At 36.4% G+C, this 20,000-nt stretch overlaps 1 protein-coding gene across 1 annotated transcript in view; it reads left to right on the top strand.

Annotated features, from left to right (window-relative positions):
- LOC145269039 (alkaline phosphatase-like) overlaps positions 1-20,000 on the top strand; it is a 178,656-nt gene that overhangs the window by 128,308 nt on the left and 30,348 nt on the right. Inside the window, exon 6 of the mRNA XM_080124641.1 lies at positions 11,739-11,841. Coding sequence (XP_079980767.1) covers positions 11,739-11,841 — 103 coding nt within the window. The remainder of the gene's footprint in view (positions 1-11,738; positions 11,842-20,000) is intronic.

Genomic DNA, 20,000 nt, shown 5'->3' with positions numbered 1-20,000 from the left:
CAGGTCTGAATGTCCTCTCTATTTTAGTTTGTATTTCTCCTCATACCAGAACTCATGTTTTGCACCCCCTCTTTGTAATACAGGTCTGAATAATGAGAAAATCTGAATTTTTTAACAAAAACTTAAAAATAATTTTTTTAGATTAAATTTTTTCAAACTTCTTTCAGAATAGAAAATCTTTAAAATATAATGAGGAACATATTTCATATAGGTTTCATTAACAAATATTCAGTACATAATGAGAAAAATAGAGATGAAAATTTCAAAAGGACTGTATAACTGGTTACGGTCAATAGTAGTCCTCGCCAGCGAAAATCTTTGTTATTGTTATTCTATTATTATTATTTAAAACATTTTGTGTCCTTCTCTTTCGCGCGAGGGCAAATTTAATAGTTTTTTTTCCCAATTTATGATTTAATAGTTTCACTGGCCACCATTTTGTTTTACTTAAGTTGAAGCCATTGTTTCGTTTCCACGCTTGCGCATTGTTTAAATTTTTGCCGGAAGTTTACAAAAAAGTATGGTAGCAACCAGTTTGGAAAAAAATCAATGTTGTATCAGGAAATCTATTTTAAGCGACAGTTTTCAAATGTGATACTCGTTTTCAGCACACCTGCATACCTACAGAAGTCGTCATTTTAAATTTCCGTTCCACTTTTACAACAACCGGAAAACAGAGCATTCTGCGCAAGTTTTCCAAAAATCATTTTACTTTTTAGTATTCTGTACTTTCACCTATAAATTTAATAAACAAAAAGAGGTGCAGCTTAGATAAGTAGGTCCCGTAGACGAGCCTCGTTCTGAAAAATCTGAACAATTAGGTCACGTGACATATGACACCGGTGCTTCTACCATTATCGACCCTTTTTTCGTTGATTTATCTTGCCTTTGGTTGCAATTATTTATTTATTTATTTATTTATTTTCACTTCTTCGTTATGTTTCTAGTAATAAATGTTCGAAATTTCTTTGAATTTTTTCTTTCTTTAATTCTTTGAATTGTTTTTTTTTTATTTCTTTTTTAAAACTTTTAGCTTAGCTTGCTTTTACATTTCACCATTTCGTTTTTTTTTTTTTTAGTAATAAACACTTCTCTACATTAAAAATCGACCTCGTGTCTAACTCTGCCCTCGTGCGGAGGCAAGTAAACAGGAAGTAATATGGCGACTGAAAAACGTTTTTAGACCCCAATAAAAACATTACAATACATTTAAACCCTGAAGAATTTCCGCCACGCGCACTTTTTTTTTTTTTTTTTTACAAAGGCATCACCACATTATCAAGGCCCAGAGGCCACTCAAGGATAAGGGTTAAAGAGTGTACAGTAGAATTTGGTCAATATAGTAATCATTAGTAATGAAAATTTGGTAAATTTAATAACTTATATGGAACGGCTCATCAAGAACTTATTTACTTTAGACTTGAACACAACCATATTGTAGTCAGCCGGAAAGCAGGAAAACGGAAGACAATTCCACAGGCGTGCAGTTCTAAGAAAGAAGCTTTGTTCATGGAATCTACGTTTAGGTTTAGGCACAGATAAAGAGTGGGGGAAATTATTGATAGTGTTTACAGCTAGACGAGTGTTTCTTGTGAAAGTTTGGCGAGGGGGGACCATAGATTGAAGCTCAGTTGAACACTTTCCATGAAAATAACGATACATCAGAGACAAACTCGCAACATCTCTTCTGTGAGATAGAGGTTGTAAGGAGGAGAAAAGGACATCTCCTACGAGGCTACGAAGTCTATTTTGAACTCTATCTTATTGTTCTAAGTTAACTAGCCACTATTTGTGTTTCAAACTTTAAAAAGAAAAGTGCTTTAAATAGTAAAAACGCTAAAGCTATTTTCGTTTGTTGTCCTTTTTTGGAAGGGGAGTTTGAAGCGCCCCTATTATCCCAAAGAACCAGCTATGTAAACACTTTGCAATATTTTTCAATAATTATTTACAAAAAAATTTTCTTTACAATCAATTTTTATTAAAAATTAAGAAATTATTTTCTAAAATATTTTGTTTATATATTTACATTTTGTTTTTACGTAAAGCTAAGAAATTAATTTTAAAAATATTGTTTATAGCAATGTTCATTCAAAAAGGTTACTTTTCGGTAGCTTCACCGGTTGTTGTTAACCTAAATTTTCTGAATGTCAGAACGAGGCTCGTTGCGGGACCTACTTATCCAAGCAGCATCCAAAAATATATTATAAAACTTGAATTTAACGTGAAAATACTATATAACAAAAAAAAAAAATAGCACGCTAATATAAGTGCATGAGGACCGCTTCATTTGAAGTATTGGTACAGTTTAGTCAAGACATTAAAAAATGAAAATATAAAAAAAAAGGTTATATTGCATGTATCCGTTATGAAACGAAGTTCTCCGAAAAAAAATTTCACTTAATTTCATCAAAAAGTTTTTTTGTTTTTTTTTACAGCGAAAAAATAATAATTTGTTATGATACTGAGCAAAAGGTTCGATTTTTAGGAAGAAAAGCTATTATTAAAGATGGGAAGGGAGTGTCGGCACTTTACATTGAGTTATCTCCCCGTGGCATGTTGTTCAGCTTCAGCAAATTTCACAATGGCTGACTTCAACGCGCTCTCATAAGAACGTGTTTTTCCGCTGTAAAAAAAAAAACAAAACAACTTAAAACAAAAAAAAACCTACTCGATCAAATTAAATATATATATATATATTGGTAAAATCCATTGAAAGCGGTCGGTGGTTCTATGAGAAAATAAAGCTGTGTACGCATTAAAAATGTTTCTTTTCTGTGTCTTACGTTATACATTAATACATTAGGGGTCATTTCGAGTTAAAAGTTTATTTAATACTGCACTCATCTGGACTAAAGAAAATCATGATTTAAATGTGTATGTCTCGTCTAAATAACTAACGATAATTCTCTGATATGGCCGACAAGACGGGTGATCAAAAAGTCAGATCGAGCGTACCGGAAAACGAAATGAGATCAAATGAGGTCTCATTTCGTTAGTCTCATTTCGTTTTTCGGTACGCGGTGCTCGATCTGATTTTTTGATCACCCGTCTTGTTGGCCATATTAGATATTCATCATTAGTTATTTAGACGAGACATACACATTAAATTATGATTTTCTTTAGTCCAGATGAGTGCAGTAAATAAACTTTTAACTCAAAATGACCCCTAATGTACTAATGTATTACGTAAGACACATAAAAGAAACATTTATGCGTACACAGCTTTATTTTCTCATAGAACCACCGACCGCTTTCAATGGATTTTACCTATATTTTTTTTGAGATCTTCAGTCCAAAACGGATACGTACAATATAACCTTTTTTCGATATTTTCATTTTTAATGTCTTGACTAAACTGTACAAGTACCGAAATATTTATATTCCAAAGGGCCGTTTGAATAATTTTTTTAGTTACGTTTGTGCCGTATTTCTACAATTTTGAATAATTTTACAATTATGAATGGATTCGCGTGTGCTTTAAAAATTTCGTCATTTTCGCTTCATTTCATTATTAGCATTTCAGCCCGGCGTTGCCCGGGTTTTGGAGGTGTATGTTGAGCAAAAAAAAAAAAAAAATAGCGGTCAGTTTTTGTTTTTTTTTAACTTTGACCCCTATTATGACCCCCTTAACGTTTATTGCTTTGGGCTCCAATCAATTTATTAAGCTAAATCCGTGTCCAAGGAACCTATATCTAAAATTTCAAGTGTTTCGACCCAAAATTATCGGAGGGGTTTGGTAGAGTTCTCAAAGGTCAAATCGTTGAACTTTGACCCCTTAACAGTCAAATTTCTGGCCGAAAACGGATTACAAAGATTTCCCCAAATCTCAGTACCCTGCATATCAAATTTCGAGTCTGTAGACTTAAAACTGACAGTTATTGCTTAGGGAAATGTACACAGACAGACACACACAGGCACGTTCACATTTATAGATATACTAGCAATGTGTGCCCGGCGTTGCCCGGGTGTTTAGAGGTGTATGTTGAGCAAAAAAAAAAACGGCAATTTTTTAACTTTGACCCCTATTATGACCCCATATATTTATTGTTTTGGTTTCAAATTGCATTATTAAGTTAGATCCATTTCCAAGAAACCTATATCTAAAATTTAAAGTGTTTAGACCCATAATTGTCGGAGGAGTTTAGTAGAGTTCTCAAAGATAAAATCGTTGAACTTTGACTCCTTAACAGCCAAATTTCTAGCCGAAAACGGATCACAAAGATTTTCCCAAATCTCAGTTATCTGTACATCAAATTTCGAGTCTGTAAACTTAAAATTAACAGAGTTATTGCGTAGGGAAATGTACACAGACAGACACACAGACACGTTCACTTTTATAGATATATAGATTTTAGTTACTACTGTCTTCGAAACAGTAAACGTCGAGTCGGAAATAAACTGCAAATTGACCAAAAATATGTCTATATATTTATAAAAGTGAGAATGTATGTGAACACACTTCTCAACCTATATACTCAACGAACTTTTTATCTACATATTTGAAATTTAGTACATAGGGTATTCAGACACGTGGGAAACTTTTTAATCTGTTTTCATCCGGAAATTAAAGGGCTTCTAAAGGGTCAAATATTAAAAATTGGTACGTGGGAGTCATTGGATTTTACTGTTTCCTGTTTCACGAATGCGCATGCGTGAACGGTTCACATTACAGATGTTAAGAATAAGTAGTTTGAAGATATCCTTTGAAGATCGTGTCACGCTGGTGTAATGGTTATCGTACTTGACTCACTGTCTTAAGTTTTTGGTTTCGATCTCAGCTCTAGTATATATATATATATATATTAAAAAGAAGTGAACGGTTTATAAAAAGAAACATAATACTCGCACGCACATGTCTCAAGTTGTGTATTAATTAAAATATAATATTTATGCATATTTTATGACCGGGGTAACCCCAGGCGGCCTGCTAGTATTTCATAATTTGAAAATGTGGTGTTTCGTAGATAAGAATCGTCAAATTTATTAATTTAAATTAAATAACAGCAATGTGAGGGGTGAGGTCAGCGTGTCATATAAATTCCAATAAAAAAGCTTTAGTTTCTTGTTAATGTTGTTAAAAAATATGTGCACCCCCCTTCCAATCCGTCGGCATAATTTCTTCATCTGGTCAAAATATGTGCTTTCATTATGACTAAACGGGCGAATGGTATTTAGAACAACAGCGTCTCAGACTTTGGGATTTTGCCAAGCATATTAATCGTTGTCGTTCTCTTATCTGAAAAAAAAAACAACAAAAAAAAACAAAAAACAAAACTGGAATTGTCGGAGTGAGGGAAAGAAATCAGTTCTAGTAAAAGTCACGTAATCGCAACAAGTTTATTCATCATCATCATCATCGTCATCATCATTGCCATCATCATCATCATCATCATCATCATCATCATCATCATCATCATCATCACCATCATCATCACCGTCGTCATCATCATCATCATCGTTGTGATTGTCGTTGGCATCATCGTCATAATACTTATCATCATCATCTTCATCGTTGCCATCATCATCACAATAATCATCAGCACCAGCATCATCAGCATCGTCATTATCGTCATCATCGTCATCCTCATGACATCATCATCATCATCGTCGTCGTCATCTTCATTGTTGTCATCGTCATCACAATAATCATCATTGTAATCATGATCGTCGTCATCATTGCATCATCGCCAGCACCAGCATCATCAGCATCGTCATCATCATCATCATCAGAAGCGGCAAATCTTCAAGAGATTGTCATCAATCATGACCAACAGAAACATTTAAATAGACACGCAATTCAGAATAATCCGAACATATGTATGGTCTGTTCTATTATACGGTTGTGAGTGCTGGACAATCACCAACATCACGAGGAAAAGACTAGACGCAACTGAAACTTGGTTCCTCGGGAGAATTTTGGAACAATTAAGAACAGTACGAAAAATACAAATGAGATTCATGTGTGTGTTTTGTCCCCAGATTTATTCAACCTCTATAGCGAAAACATATTGAGATAAATTGAAGACATCAAAGGTATAGTTTTGGGTGGACACAACATTAACCATCTTAGGTGTGCAGACGACACTGTATTAATAGCAGAATCCGAAGAGACCCTCCAACACATGCTTAATCCTGTGGTGGAAGCAAGTGAAAGTAAAGAACTTGCTTTAAACATCTCAAAAACGGTAAGCGTGACAGAATCCAAAAATACCCAAACTCCAACATGCAAACTACAATGTCGCAATGTACGAGTTAAACAAGTTGATGAATTCAAATATCTGGGATACTGGATCACATCTGATGGAAGGTGAACGACTGAAATACAAAGTTGCATACCCGCAACCAAAGTCACCTTCAATAGGTTGTCATCAATCATTACTAGGCCTATGACAACAGCATATTATTTTCATTGTTTTGGCTCTCGAGTGTGTATTCGTTGATACCTTATATGCTTTTAATAAATAATGATTTGGTTCTCGGTTAAATGTGTCTAACTGTGTCGGATATATACTCGAGAGTCAAAACAATGAAAATAATATGCTGTTGTCATAGCCCTAATCATGACCAACAGAAACATTAAAATAGACATCAAATTCAGAATACTCCGAACGTATGTATGGTCTGTTCTATTATACGGCTGCGAGTGCTGGATAATCACCAAACACCACGAGGTAAAGACTAGAGGCAACTGAAACTTGGTTCCTGAGGAGAATTTTGAAGAAATCATGAACAGAAAAGAAAAAGAAACCAGGAGGTATTAGAAATGGCAAACACAGAAAGGTTTCTAATAAGAACAATACGAAAAAGAGTGAATCAGCAATGACTTGGCATGGACAATCTTGGCATCATCAACGAACATGAAGACAATACTCTCCAACATCTCTGCGACGAAAGCCATTCTTAACATAGGGAGGGGTGTTTCGTAACTATTCCGCTCTTCCGCCTAACAATTTAATAATAATAATTTAATAATAATAATAATAATAATAATAATAATAATAATAAAGATATCGTGAAACTTGAATTTAACCTGAAAAAAAAACTATTTTAAAAATAGCGCGGTATCAAAAGTGCATAAGCACCGAGTATTTACTTACTTTCTAAATTTCGCTATGATAGTGTAGATGTAGTTGCACCGAGACAAAGGTTGTTTGTGTGTATTGGAGAACTTGGTACTTGTGCCCTTTTGCTATGGTGCTGAAATAATAACGTTATTATTTTGAAATCCATTCTTAACATGGGGGAGGGTGTTTCGTAAGTAATCTGTGCTTCAACCTAACAATTTAATTAAAAAAAAGATATAGTGAAACTTGAATTTAACCTGAAAAAAAAAAAAACTATTTAAAAATAGCGCGGTATCAAAATTGCATAAGCACCGAGAATTTACCTTCTGGGTGGCATGTGTTTACTGGAGATTGAGCTTCAAAGGATTTCAGTGTCCTTCATTACAGTCTTCTGGAATTAAGGTTTTGAGAGTCGAGGCAAGTATCCAAGAAGAGCTCTGGATCTTTATTCATCAAACCACTGTAAAACACTTGTGAAAAAAAAAAAGAAAGAAAAATGGAACACGAAACGAATGAAACTTAGACAAGTTTAATTGAAATACTAAATGGACTATTTTAAAAAAAAATTGAAAAAACCCCCCAAAAAACTATTAGTCTTTTTCAATATTCCTCCTGTACTTATACATACATATATATATATATATATATATATATATATATATATATATATATATATATATATATATATATATTAGAGAATTAGAAGGCTATCACAATGCGAGGAATGAGAGAGATAGTCGTTGTTGTTGGAAGAAGACGAAGACAATTGGCGATTTACAAATCAATAAGTACATACATATATGTCTATATATACATATATTTATTCAGTTGTATTAAATACAAATGTCTTACTTGTTATGTCTGCGACAATATCCATTATTAATTTCGGAGAAGGGAATTTTTTCCGAAATTAATAATCGATATTCTCCCTAAAGAAAACAACACTACAGCTTTATTTTAAAACTTTTATTGAAAAAATCAATTCAGGTAACTTGATTATGTAGTAGAGCTGGCATCTATTCAGTATAGTTGCCTTCAGCCTCGATCATTCGCTTGATACGGGTCTGGAACTGGGAGCGTACTTTTTCCACAAATGCCAATGGGAGCTTGGCGAATACTCGGCGGATGGCGGCAATCAGGTTGGCTTTGGTGTTGTGAGAGGTCATGTTGGTGATGTTCTCGACGTATTAATAAACGAAGTAGTCCAGCGGGTTCAGATCGAGGGAGGAGGGGGGCCAGTGAGAGAAGGGTACAAAGTCGTAGCACTCCTTCTGAAATCAAGCCTCTTTGGACTTGTGGGCCGGCAACGTCCTGCTGCCACACCCAGGGTCTACCAGCGGCTACCTGATTACACCAGGGAATCACCACACTCCCCAGCACATCCAGGTACACTTTGGTGTTGACTTTCAAGCCGAAGTGTGAGGTGGCATGATGTGACCCTCACTTGAACCCACACCAATGACCATAACCGGGGCCGGAAAGGATAATCCGATGTGTTGAGCTGTGCTTTCAAGTGTTGAACCGTCCAGATTTGCATTTTTAGGATGCTGGCAATGGTTGTGTTGTCATAACTTAGATCGGTAGAGAGCAGGAGTCGTACAGCGGCACATCTCCGATCTCTTTCGTTGATTATTATGACACTTTCAAACATGATGGACGGCTCCTATCGCTCTTGGGATTTGTACATAACTGGCCAATTAGAAGTTAGTCTGCAACAAAAAACAAAAATCGGTTTTCATCAAACGGTAATGCAATCATGTCCCATTTTCTAAGGCGAAAATTTTATCATTCTATTCTGTAGTAATTCGCAGTGATTCGTTGTATTCTTAGTATTGAACCGTCAACCTCAAGAATACTGTCACTTGGAGTTGATTATCACTTAACACTTTTAGCCATTTCAAACTGGATGCCTTGGTTTGGATATAATCTATATAAATAAAACAGCAGCGGGTCAGTGAATGCAGAAGTACCGTTTTATTTATTGCCCATTATTTTTGGGTTACTAGTACAGCGTTTGAAGCAGACAAAACCGACTTTTTGTTCGGCATCTTCCGGACGTTTGCATAAACAACCGTGAGATGCCCCTAGAATAGTCGGTTTTGTTTCGGCATTTTCCGACTGTTTATGTAATCACCCGAGAGATGCCGAAGCACGTAGGCAATAAGAAGGCGAGAAAAACATGCGATAGCTCTGCAACCCACAATCACATCTCTCTTTAATCGACACTGCTTGATCACAGCTGCAAAGATAAATCTAGGCTGACCGCAAGCACTGCCGGAATAAGCGGAGAGTACATATGGCATTCAGTATTCCAAAATGATTACTAATTTAGTACTGACCAGTCTCAGCGTGGCTTAACTTTGTCATCTAACGGGAACGAGTGTGTCTGTTTTTTTCTATCTGTACATAAATATTTAACTGATAAACGTTTAAACATAACCCTGAAAGTAACAGGAAATAGAAACCAAGAATGGTTTACAACGAGTAAAATCTTTGTTTGGATGCGTCGACAATTTCAACTGCAAAATGTTCATTTCAACTTGAAGACATCTTTGTATTACTTTTGCGCATGCGTAAGACTAGTCTCTAACTGTATTTGTACAATTATATAAAAGTCACTTTGTGTGTGTGAGAGAGTTCCTTCTTTTTTTTTTTACAAGGTGGTCACCACTTATCAAGGCCCAGAAGCCACTCAGGGATAAAGATTATTGCGTGTACAGTACGTTAGTGTTGAGATTTGATAAAGTGTCTACTCAAGGGGGCGGTTCATCAGGAATTTGTCTATGTTGAACTTGAAGATATCCAGGTTGTAGTCAGGTGGGAAACAGGCAGACGGAACAGAGTTCCACAGGCGTGCATTTCTAAGAAAGAAGCTTTGTTCATGGAATCTACGTTTTGATTTAGGCACACATAAAGAGTGGGGAAAATTTTTGACAGTGGTTTCAGCTAGACGGGTGTTTTTCGTGAAAGATCGGCGAAAGGAGGGGCAGGGATTGGAGCTCAGACGAGCACCTGCCATGGAAATAACAATAAAACAAAGACAGCTCGCAACGTCTCTTGGGAGAGAGGTTGCAGGGAAGAGAAAAGGTCATCCCCCACTAAGCAACGAAGCCTATTTTGTACTCTGTCAAGGCAGGATAGAGTGTTTTTAGCAGCTCCTTCCCAGATGTTGCATTGTGGCAACAGTACTCCATCCTTGGACGTACTTGGCTTTTATATAAGTAGAGAATTGCGTCAGCAGTGAGATATCTTCTGGAGCGGTAGAAGGATCCTACCATTTTTCCAGCGACATAGATTCCGAAACGGCTGAGCCTCTCTTTTGCAAATTTCACACAAAAGCAATTTATATATCTGGCAGTGTTCTTAGATATGTTTTGTACAAAGACTCGTTTGATAAGTATCGAAAATCGAAAAAAATCCGATCTTAAAAATAATCTTTTTACAAATAGAGATTAACGTTATAGTCAGCTAACGCCCTTCCTAATTTCAGGCGTAGCGCTACTGGAAGCGGTGACAAACAAAAAGAATAGTTCATACAAGGGAATATTCTATGTTACACTGGCCGGTGTTACGTAAAATATTTCCCTTTAAAAATTCTTCTTTTTTTATCTACAACGGAAGAAAGACTATGCTTAAGACCGTCAAACCCAAATATCAGCTGACAAGATATTGTAAACAAACACAGACGGAATTTGATGGACGACATTATCATTATTATTGTTTTTTATTTTATTTATTTGCGAATTAGTTCACCGGGCAAATTATTCCTCGTAATATATAATAATCAATAGAGGATTGATTCTATAATAACTTTATTATAATAAATATTATATATATTATATATTATATATATAATATATTATATATATATTATATATATTATATATATATTATATATATTATATAATATATATATATATTATCTATATTATATAATATATATATAATATATTATATATATATTATATATATTATATATATTGAATATATATTATATATATTATATATATATTATATATATATTGAATATATATATATTATTTTATTTTATTATATATATATATATTATATATATTATATATAATATATTATATATATATTATATATATATTATATAATATATATATTATATAATATATTATATATATATATTATATATATATATATTATATATTATTATATAAAAAAATATATGCAATCTGCATAAATTGAGATATCATGTGTAAGCGTATTGTATGATCGGGCAACGCCGGGCGGCCTGCTAGTCATAGCTAAAAGTTGTTTGATTTTAAAACTTTGTTATCTGTCTGCATGGTTAGCTTAAATAGGAGGGAAGGCGGTTGGAGCGAGAAATGTTTTGGTTTCGATTCTAGCTGATATCAACGAAGTCTTTTTTTTTTTTTTAACTTTTGAAATCAGTAACGTATATTAGGTACAACATAATACTCAATAGAGGATTGGCTTTGTAATAATAAATGCGAAATCTGCATAGATTAAAATATGCTTAAGCGTATTTTACGACCGGCAAGGTCGGGTGCCTCCACCCCACTGACTAGTTTATTATAAAACGATAAAATAATAATGATTGAATTTCGAAACATTACAACAGCTATTTTAGAGAATTGTTTAAATAGTGCTTAATCTATTTGACAATTTTCTTACTCATTCTTTAAGGATTGGAAAAAAGACAAGAAGTCGAAAGATGCGCAGCACCATTTTGTGTGGACGAAGGAACAATTTGATAAAGTCGATCCGAAAAGGACAGATTATCTGCTGGGTAAGTAAAGTGGTCTTTATTTATTTATTTATTTTTGCTTAATCGATTACTTTAGTGGTTCCCAACTTTTTTTTTTTCCTTGGTCGGCACCCCTCAAGAAATTTCCCTCAAACTTCTAACACCCTAAAATTTTATCAATAGAAAATCGTAACTTTATTTTTCAAAATTTTTTTTGCCAAATAATAAATAAATAAAATAATAAAAATAATTAGTTAAGAATACAAAGATATATAATGAAAGTTAAATATTATTAGAGCAAACCATAAATAATATTGAATAGTAACACGTTTGGAACATATAAAATCATTTCCAAATTCTCGGTCTACAGTAAGATCCACCTTGCACGTTTGAAAGTCAAACACACGCATGACGAAGGGAAGACTTCTCGAAACATAGTATCACGGATATACTACCTCTACCACCTGACACAAGTAAGAAATATTACATGTAGAATGTTATATATATATATATATATATATATATATATATATATATATATATATATATATATATATATATATATATATATATGAGAGAGAGAGAGAGAGAGAGAGAGAGATTTGTTTTTGCTTGCAATATTTTTTTTTTTTTTAAATAAATCCAATTATTTATACGAAAGTGCATTTTTATCTAAATGCGAGTTGGGGGTAATTTTCCCAAATGAGGAGCGGTATATGTATTTCTTTTAAAATACAATTATCCACTGACGCCTGTTTCGTCGTCTATGACTGTTTAGAGTGACTGAATCTAGCTTGATTCAAAATCGGGACCCCATGATATGAAGCCTAACCTCTACCACCGGACCATCTCGCACGACTGCTGGATTATCGCGTTATTTATGTTGATGCTGTTTATTTGTTTTTAATAAAGTCGATCCGAAACGGACAAATTATCTGCTGGGTAAGTAAAGTGTTTTGTCCGGTGGCAGAGGTTTAAGCTTCAGCCCCTCTGATGAATCGTAAACGACGAAACACATGTAAGTGGATAATTATATTTTAAAAACAATACGTATGCTGCTCTCCATTTGGGGGTACTAAATTGGACAAAGGGAAAATTATTCCCAACTCGCATTTAGGTAAAAATTGACTTTCGTATAAATAATTGAATTCATTAAAAAAAAGAAAGTATCACAAACGAAAACAAACAAACAACATCCACACAAAAAAACAAACAAAAATAAAACGCGATACTCTAGCAGTCGTGCAAGAGGGTCCGGTGGTAGAGGTTTAGGCTTCCTATCATGGGGTCCCGATTTCAAATCTCGCTAGATTCTGCTACTCTGATGTGTCGTAGAGGACGAAACACGTGTCAGTGTATAATTATATTTTAAAATTATATATATATATATATATATATATATATATATATATATATATATATATATATATATAGAGAGAGAGAGAGAGAGGGGGGGAATTAGACCTGGAGTCTAAAGAGCAGATTTTATTTTAATGTATTAATAAATATATTAATACTATTAAAAGAAAACAGTGACCATTGTACTGTAGATATATAATAAGCTCAATAGGTATATGTTTATCCTAGAGCTATATTGATATTGAGTAAAACGATTCATAATTGTGACTGAAAAATCAGTTACAAAAGGAAAAACACACAAAATCAACTCGAGTGTACGATCGTTTCAGAAACGATGTTCATTTTATTTAAATTGACAAAAAAGTGTTGACAATAATTTGACAAAAGTGTTGTCCTTTAAACATAGTCTTCTCATCAGCAAAAATAGGGAGGGAGATTAAAGACACCAAAATAAAACTAGCATTTTAGTCGTGAGTAAGGCAGATATTCCTCATTTAGCTCCATTTTGAAATTTGTTTTAAGTTCAGTCAATCTATCTTTTGTTGGCATGCTGTTATACCTTGTCTCAGAATGGTTGAAATAAGTACTTAGAGTTTATATTACTTTAAAGACGCTTTTCTGATGTACGGTTAATAAGTCTTTCTTTCTTTTATTATAGTAAAAAATAATTATGACAGCCCCTTTAAGAAATTCCTTACAGTTGAATTAAAGTCGGTCAATTTCGCTCTTATGCATAGATCATCGTATAACGATTAGATCACTGTCTGACTGACGTGAATGAACATTTAAAATTAAGATGTTTAAATTCAACGTTATTTCACACGGTTAATGGTAGCCGAATTGATACGGTCTTTGCTAATCGAGCCAGAGATGTCTCATGTTGCGGGGTTCGAATCGTTTGACTGGTATTAATCGTGACACCCTGCACTAAAGATTCCCGAAAGGATGAAACACTAGTGTCTGTAGTTATTTAATTATTATAGTAAAAAATAATTATATATATATATATATATATATATATATATATACGAGGGCCGTGCAATAAGTAATTCCCCTGGCCATAGCAGTAGAGCAACGAAACTTGGCAAAGTTATTAGTCTTTCTCTTCATAGAAACCACCCAGAGTTATGCAGCTCTGTAGAACACCTCAGGTTGGTCCTCCAACAACGACGTGACTTCAGAAATCAAGGTTGCATCATATGGGAAACGCTTTCCTTTCAAAAACAACTTCATGGCTGGGAAGAGGTGAAAGTCAGAGGGTGCAAGGTTAGGAGAAAAGGGAGGATGGGGGAGGATTTCATAACCACACGCCCGTGCTTCTGATCTGGCAACATGCGAGTTGTGGACCTGATGGAGGAGGGTACCTTTGCTGATCTTGCCCCGCCTCTTGATTTTGATAGCTTCCCTTAATTTCCTCAAAAGTGAGGCATAATAGGCTCCTGTAATTGTGGTACCCTGTGCCAGGAAATCTGTCATTACTACTCCGTCCTGGTCCCAGAAGACTGTGAGAATGACCTTGCCAGAGGAGGGCTGTACCCTTGCCTTCTTTGGAGCTGGTAAGTCCAAGTGCTCTCACTGCATTGACTGGGCTTTGGTCTCTGGATCATAGTGATGGACCCAGGTTTCATCCGATGTAATCAGTCTTTTGAAAAACTTTGATTCATCTTCTTGGCACATCTCCAAATTCATCCTCGAGCACTCGACGTATTCTCTCTTCTGGAATGGTGTGAGCAACCTGGGAATCCATCTGGCAGCCACCTTATGCATATGCAAATGGTCATGAATGATAGTTTCCACAGACCCTGTACTAATCTTGACATCTTGGGCTATTTGTCGAATAGTAATGCGCCTATCTTCCAAAATGGCAGCCTCAACTTGACGGACAGATGCCTCATCAATGGCAGAAGTGGGGGTGACCAGGTCTGTGAGCTGTTTCCACAGACTTCCGGCCATGTTTGAATTCACGATGCCAGCGTTTTACAAGGTCATATGATGGAGCATTATCACCATAAGTTTCTTTCATTTCATCAAAAGTCTCCTGTGGTGTTCGTCCTTTCAAATACAAAAACTGGATCACTGGTCGACATTCAACAGGCTCCATTTTACACCTGGCTCAGTTCAAACACCTGTAAAACAGAAACCACAATTAATTCAGAGCTGTAATTTGCCACATAACCCATAGAGATATAAATCATTGCACTTGCAAAATTTCAGCTAGATCAGACAACTAAAAGTGGGTCAGGGACATTACTTATTGCACGCCCCTCGTAACTTGTTGCTGGCTATCTTGCTCTTGCTAGTTGCTGGATCTCAACATTTTGAACGGAGAGAGAGACTTAGCTGTCGTACAAAGCTAAGACTGTAACATCATCTGTGTATAGATACTTCCTCAGGCATTTGTCTATAAAAATGGTCCGATATAAATCATTGCACATGCAAAATTTCTGCTAGATCAATGGGTCAAGGGCATTGCTTATTGCACGCCCTCATATATATATATATACATATATATATATATAATAGATTCACTAATTGATATAAAAATTAAGTGATTGATTTTGCGCTACGAAACAGATACTGTCAAGAATTGTATAAATCAACTGATTTAAAGGAATAAATTATAAGATTGTCAACCTCATGAATTTTGGAATATAAATTTTTGTCATTTATTCTATATATATATATATATATATTGAGTAAAACCATTCATAATTGTAAATTAAAAATCAGTTTCAAAAGGAAAAACAAACAAAATCGACTCGATTGTGCGATCGTTTCAGAAACGATGTTCATTTTATTTAAATTGACAAAAAGTGTTGACAATAATTTGACAAAAGTTTTGTCCTTTAAAACATAGTCTCCTCATCAGCAAAAATAGGGAGGGAGATTAAAGACACCAAAATAAAACTAGCATTTTAGTCGTGAGTAAGGCAGATATTCCTCATTTAGCTCCATTTTGAAATTTGTTTTAAGTTCAGTCAATCTATCTTTTGTTGGCATGCTGTTATACCTTGTCTCAGAATGGTTGAAATAAGTACTTAGAGTTTATATTACTTTAAAGACGCTTTTCTGATGTACGGTTAATAAGTCTTTCTTTCTTTTATTATAGTAAAAAATAATTATGACAGCCCCTTTAAGAAATTCCTTACAGTTGAATTAAAGTCGGTCAATTTCGCTCTTATGCATAGATCATCGTATAACGATTAGATCACTGTCTGACTGACGTGAATGAACATTTAAAATTAAGATGTTTAAATTCAACGTTATTTCACACGGTTAATGGTAAACGATGTTCATTTTATTTAAATTGACAAAAAGTGTTGACAATAATTTGACAAAAGTTTAGTTTTTAAAACATAGTCTCCTCATCAGCAAAAATAGGGGGGGGGGGAGAAGTTTAAGACACCAAAATAAAACTAGCATTTTAGTCGTAAGATATTCTTGGAAATATTTAGAAAGAAAATAAAGGAAAACAAAGTTATTGATTTTATGTTGAGAAATAAAATAAAATAAAAAAGTAGAAATAAGGTTAAAAGAAAAAATATTATATATATATATATATATATATATATATATATATATATATATGTCAGTCAGGTCATGCTATATGCTACTGGTACCATGTAACCCAGTACTACCTGCCACATGGTCGGGCCACCGGCGACTAAACCGGTTCCCCCACCAGCTTGTCTGGTGAGGAGGGTGGCTAGTCTCCCTGAAGGATTAAAAACAAGACCTTTCAAAGGGCGGATGAACCCTTCTTTGGGGGGTCAACGGCCAACTAGCACCATTGCATATATGTACATATGTGTATATGTGTAAAGTGTAAATAAAAAAATAAAAAGAAATTTTGCCGTGCGGGGCCGTAGAAATCCCTGGCTTGGTGCCCAGGCGCTGGTTAAGCCCATCCGGAGAGATGGACCTGTAGGTCTTGTTAGGCCATCTGTCTAGGAGAAGGACACTCTGAAAGTAAACCTGCACTCCACTCCGCCAATCAGTCATCTTGCTTAGCCTGTCACTGGTTATTGGCTTAGTGGAGAAAGAGCGTGTTCTACGTGTTGTACAAGCGTAAAACACGGTAATCTTCTGTACAGACAACCCTCTACAAAGTCACATGGCGATTGACAAATGGTGACGTCCACAGGCCTAACAAGCTGGAAGTGGACAGTCATGACTCCACACGTGTGCAACTCTCGACCCATCTAACGTCGTTGTTTAGTTGAATGAACAGCAGCTTGCCTTGGCGAGGTCTTGAGTGTTTGAGCAGCCCTTTTGAGGACAGCACTGCTCACCCTCTCTATAGGGAGGAGTCTAGAAAAGATGAAAAATACCCAAAAGAACAAACAAAGACTCATGATATCGACCTGGAACGTCCGAACACTTATTGACCACGATATTTTTTCTTCTAACCCTGAGCGACGAACGGCTATCGTCGCGAAGGAACTTAAGCGGTATAGGATTGATATCGCTGCTCTGGCGGAAACCCGCCTGAGTGGTGAAGATCAGCTAACCGAAGTGGGAGGTGGATACACTTTCTTCTGGAAGGGAAAACCGGAGGGGGAAAGGAGGGTCGGTGGGGTGGGGTTTGCCATCCGAACCGAACTAGCTAAAGGATTAGAACAGCCATGCGCTCTGTCTGATAGGATTATGTACCTTAGAGCACCCATAGGGAGAAATCGTTTCGGAAGCGTATATTTACGCTCCCACGCTCTGCAGGGACGAAAAAGACACCATTACATTTTACCAGGAGTTACGAGCAGCCCTATGTTCAACCCCGAAAGCGGATAAAATAATACTGCTGGGGGATTTCAATGCTAGAGTGGGAAATAACCATGAGATTTGGTCACCGTTGGGAAAATATGGTACGGGTAAGACGAATAGGAATGGACTTCACCTCTTACAGCTTTGCTCTGAATTTGAGCTGGTGATATGCAATACGTTCTCACAGCAAAAGGCCGCCCATAAAGCGACATGGTTTCATCCTCGCTCTGGACACGGTCATATCCTGAACTATGTTATCACCAGAAGAAGAGACATTCAGGATGTCTGCAAGGTTCGCGTGATGAGGGGTGCGGACTGTGGAACGGATCACATGCTTGTTAGAGCCAAGCTGAAACTCCACATTAGGAGGAGATTCCGGTCACAAGGTGCGCAGTCACCCAAAAGACTAGCCACAGGTAAGCTAAAGTCCAAGGCCGTGTAGAAAGAACTACAAGTCGCTCTCGGAAGTGCGGACTACGATGGTTCATTTAAGTCGACCATACACAGTGTCAGCTGTGAAGTACTAGGTGTCGTGAAACAAAAAAATCAAGACTGGTTCAACGAAAATGATGCCATAATCAATGAACTTATAGAGCAAAAAAATAACGCACTCCAGAAAATGCTCGGAGCGCCCAAAAGGGACCGGCCGAGACTAAAGCAGGAGTTCAAGGAAGCGAAAGCATCGCTACAACGCAACATACGAAGCATGAAGAATAAATGGTGGAAGAATATATCCAACCAGGTACAACTGGCGTTTGATAGCAAAGATGCAAAAACTATGTACCACCTTATCAGACAGGTATTTGGGCCTCAATCCTCAGTGATGGTGCCCCTCAGATCAAAGGATGGGGCGTCGCTAAATAGGAGCCCGGACAAAATCATGCAGCGCTGGACAGAACACTTCAGAGATCTGTTCGACAACCTCTCAACTATTGATGAGGAAGTCATCAGGAATCTGCCACAGCAGGAAATCAGACAAAAGATGCTGGCTCACCCGACTCAACATGATATCAGCAAAGCTATTAGCGAGATAAATACGGGAAAGTCGCCGGGGCTGGACGGCATTCCTGTCGAGATTCTCCGATATGGGGGCAATCAAATTACAGCTGAAGTACACCGATTGATATCCAAGGTCTGGTCTGGGTCTCCTGTACCCCAAGATTGGATCGACGCGATACTAATCCCACTGTATAAGGGAAAAGGACAAAAAGTCCTATGTGGGAACTACAGGGGTATAAGTCTGTTGGAGGTAGTCGGTAAGGTATTTGCCAGACTCCTACTAAACAGACTAAATGAATATATTTGCCCCTCAGTACTGCCCGAAGCCCAAAGTGGGTTCAGACCCGGGCGTGGCACAATGGACATGATCTTCTCAGTCCATCAGATACAGGAAAAATGCAAAGAACAAAGGCTAGCTCTATACCTGGTATTTGTAGATCTGAAAAAAGCCTTCGACACTGTAAACTGAACTGCCCTATTGGGGAAACATGGATGTCCACCTGGTTTCGTAAATATGATCAGACAACTGCATGAAAACATGAAAGCGCGTCTCCAGCTAAACGGCACAGTTTCAGAGGGCATTGCCATCGACAACGGGGTTAAACAGGGAGATATTCTAGCTCCAACCTTGTTCTCAATCTATTTCGCAACAACACTCGCGTTCGCATTTAGAAACTGTGAAACGGGAGTGCTCTTTCGATTTCGGACAACGGGCAAGTTATTCAACCTTACTCGTTTCAGGGCCAGATCGAAAACATTTCACTCACTTGTCAGGGAGCTGCTGTATGCTGACGATGTAGACTTCGTCGCACACATGGCAGAAGATATGCAGGGCATCATGGACCGCTTCTCCAGGGCGTGCACTGCCTTTGGCCTCACAATTAGCCTGGAGAAAACCAAGGTAATGTTCACCCCAGCTCCAAACAGCCGCTACGAGGAACCGGTCATCTGTGTAAATGGAACAAAACTGGGCACCGTTGATGACTTTGTATATCTTGGCAGTACTATATCGAGCGACGGAACCCTCGATAAGGAAATCTTAGGAAGGATCAATAAGGCAAGTAAGGCCTTTGGTAATCTCG

The sequence above is a fragment of the Euprymna scolopes genome, chromosome 45 (genome assembly GCF_053919585.1).
Source record: "Euprymna scolopes isolate OS-2025 chromosome 45, ASM5391958v1, whole genome shotgun sequence".
In the NCBI taxonomy this organism is placed as follows: Eukaryota; Metazoa; Mollusca; class Cephalopoda; order Sepiida; family Sepiolidae; genus Euprymna; species Euprymna scolopes.
The sequence above is the reverse complement of the archived record's forward strand: the minus strand, read 5'-3'. Positions and strand labels throughout refer to the sequence as shown.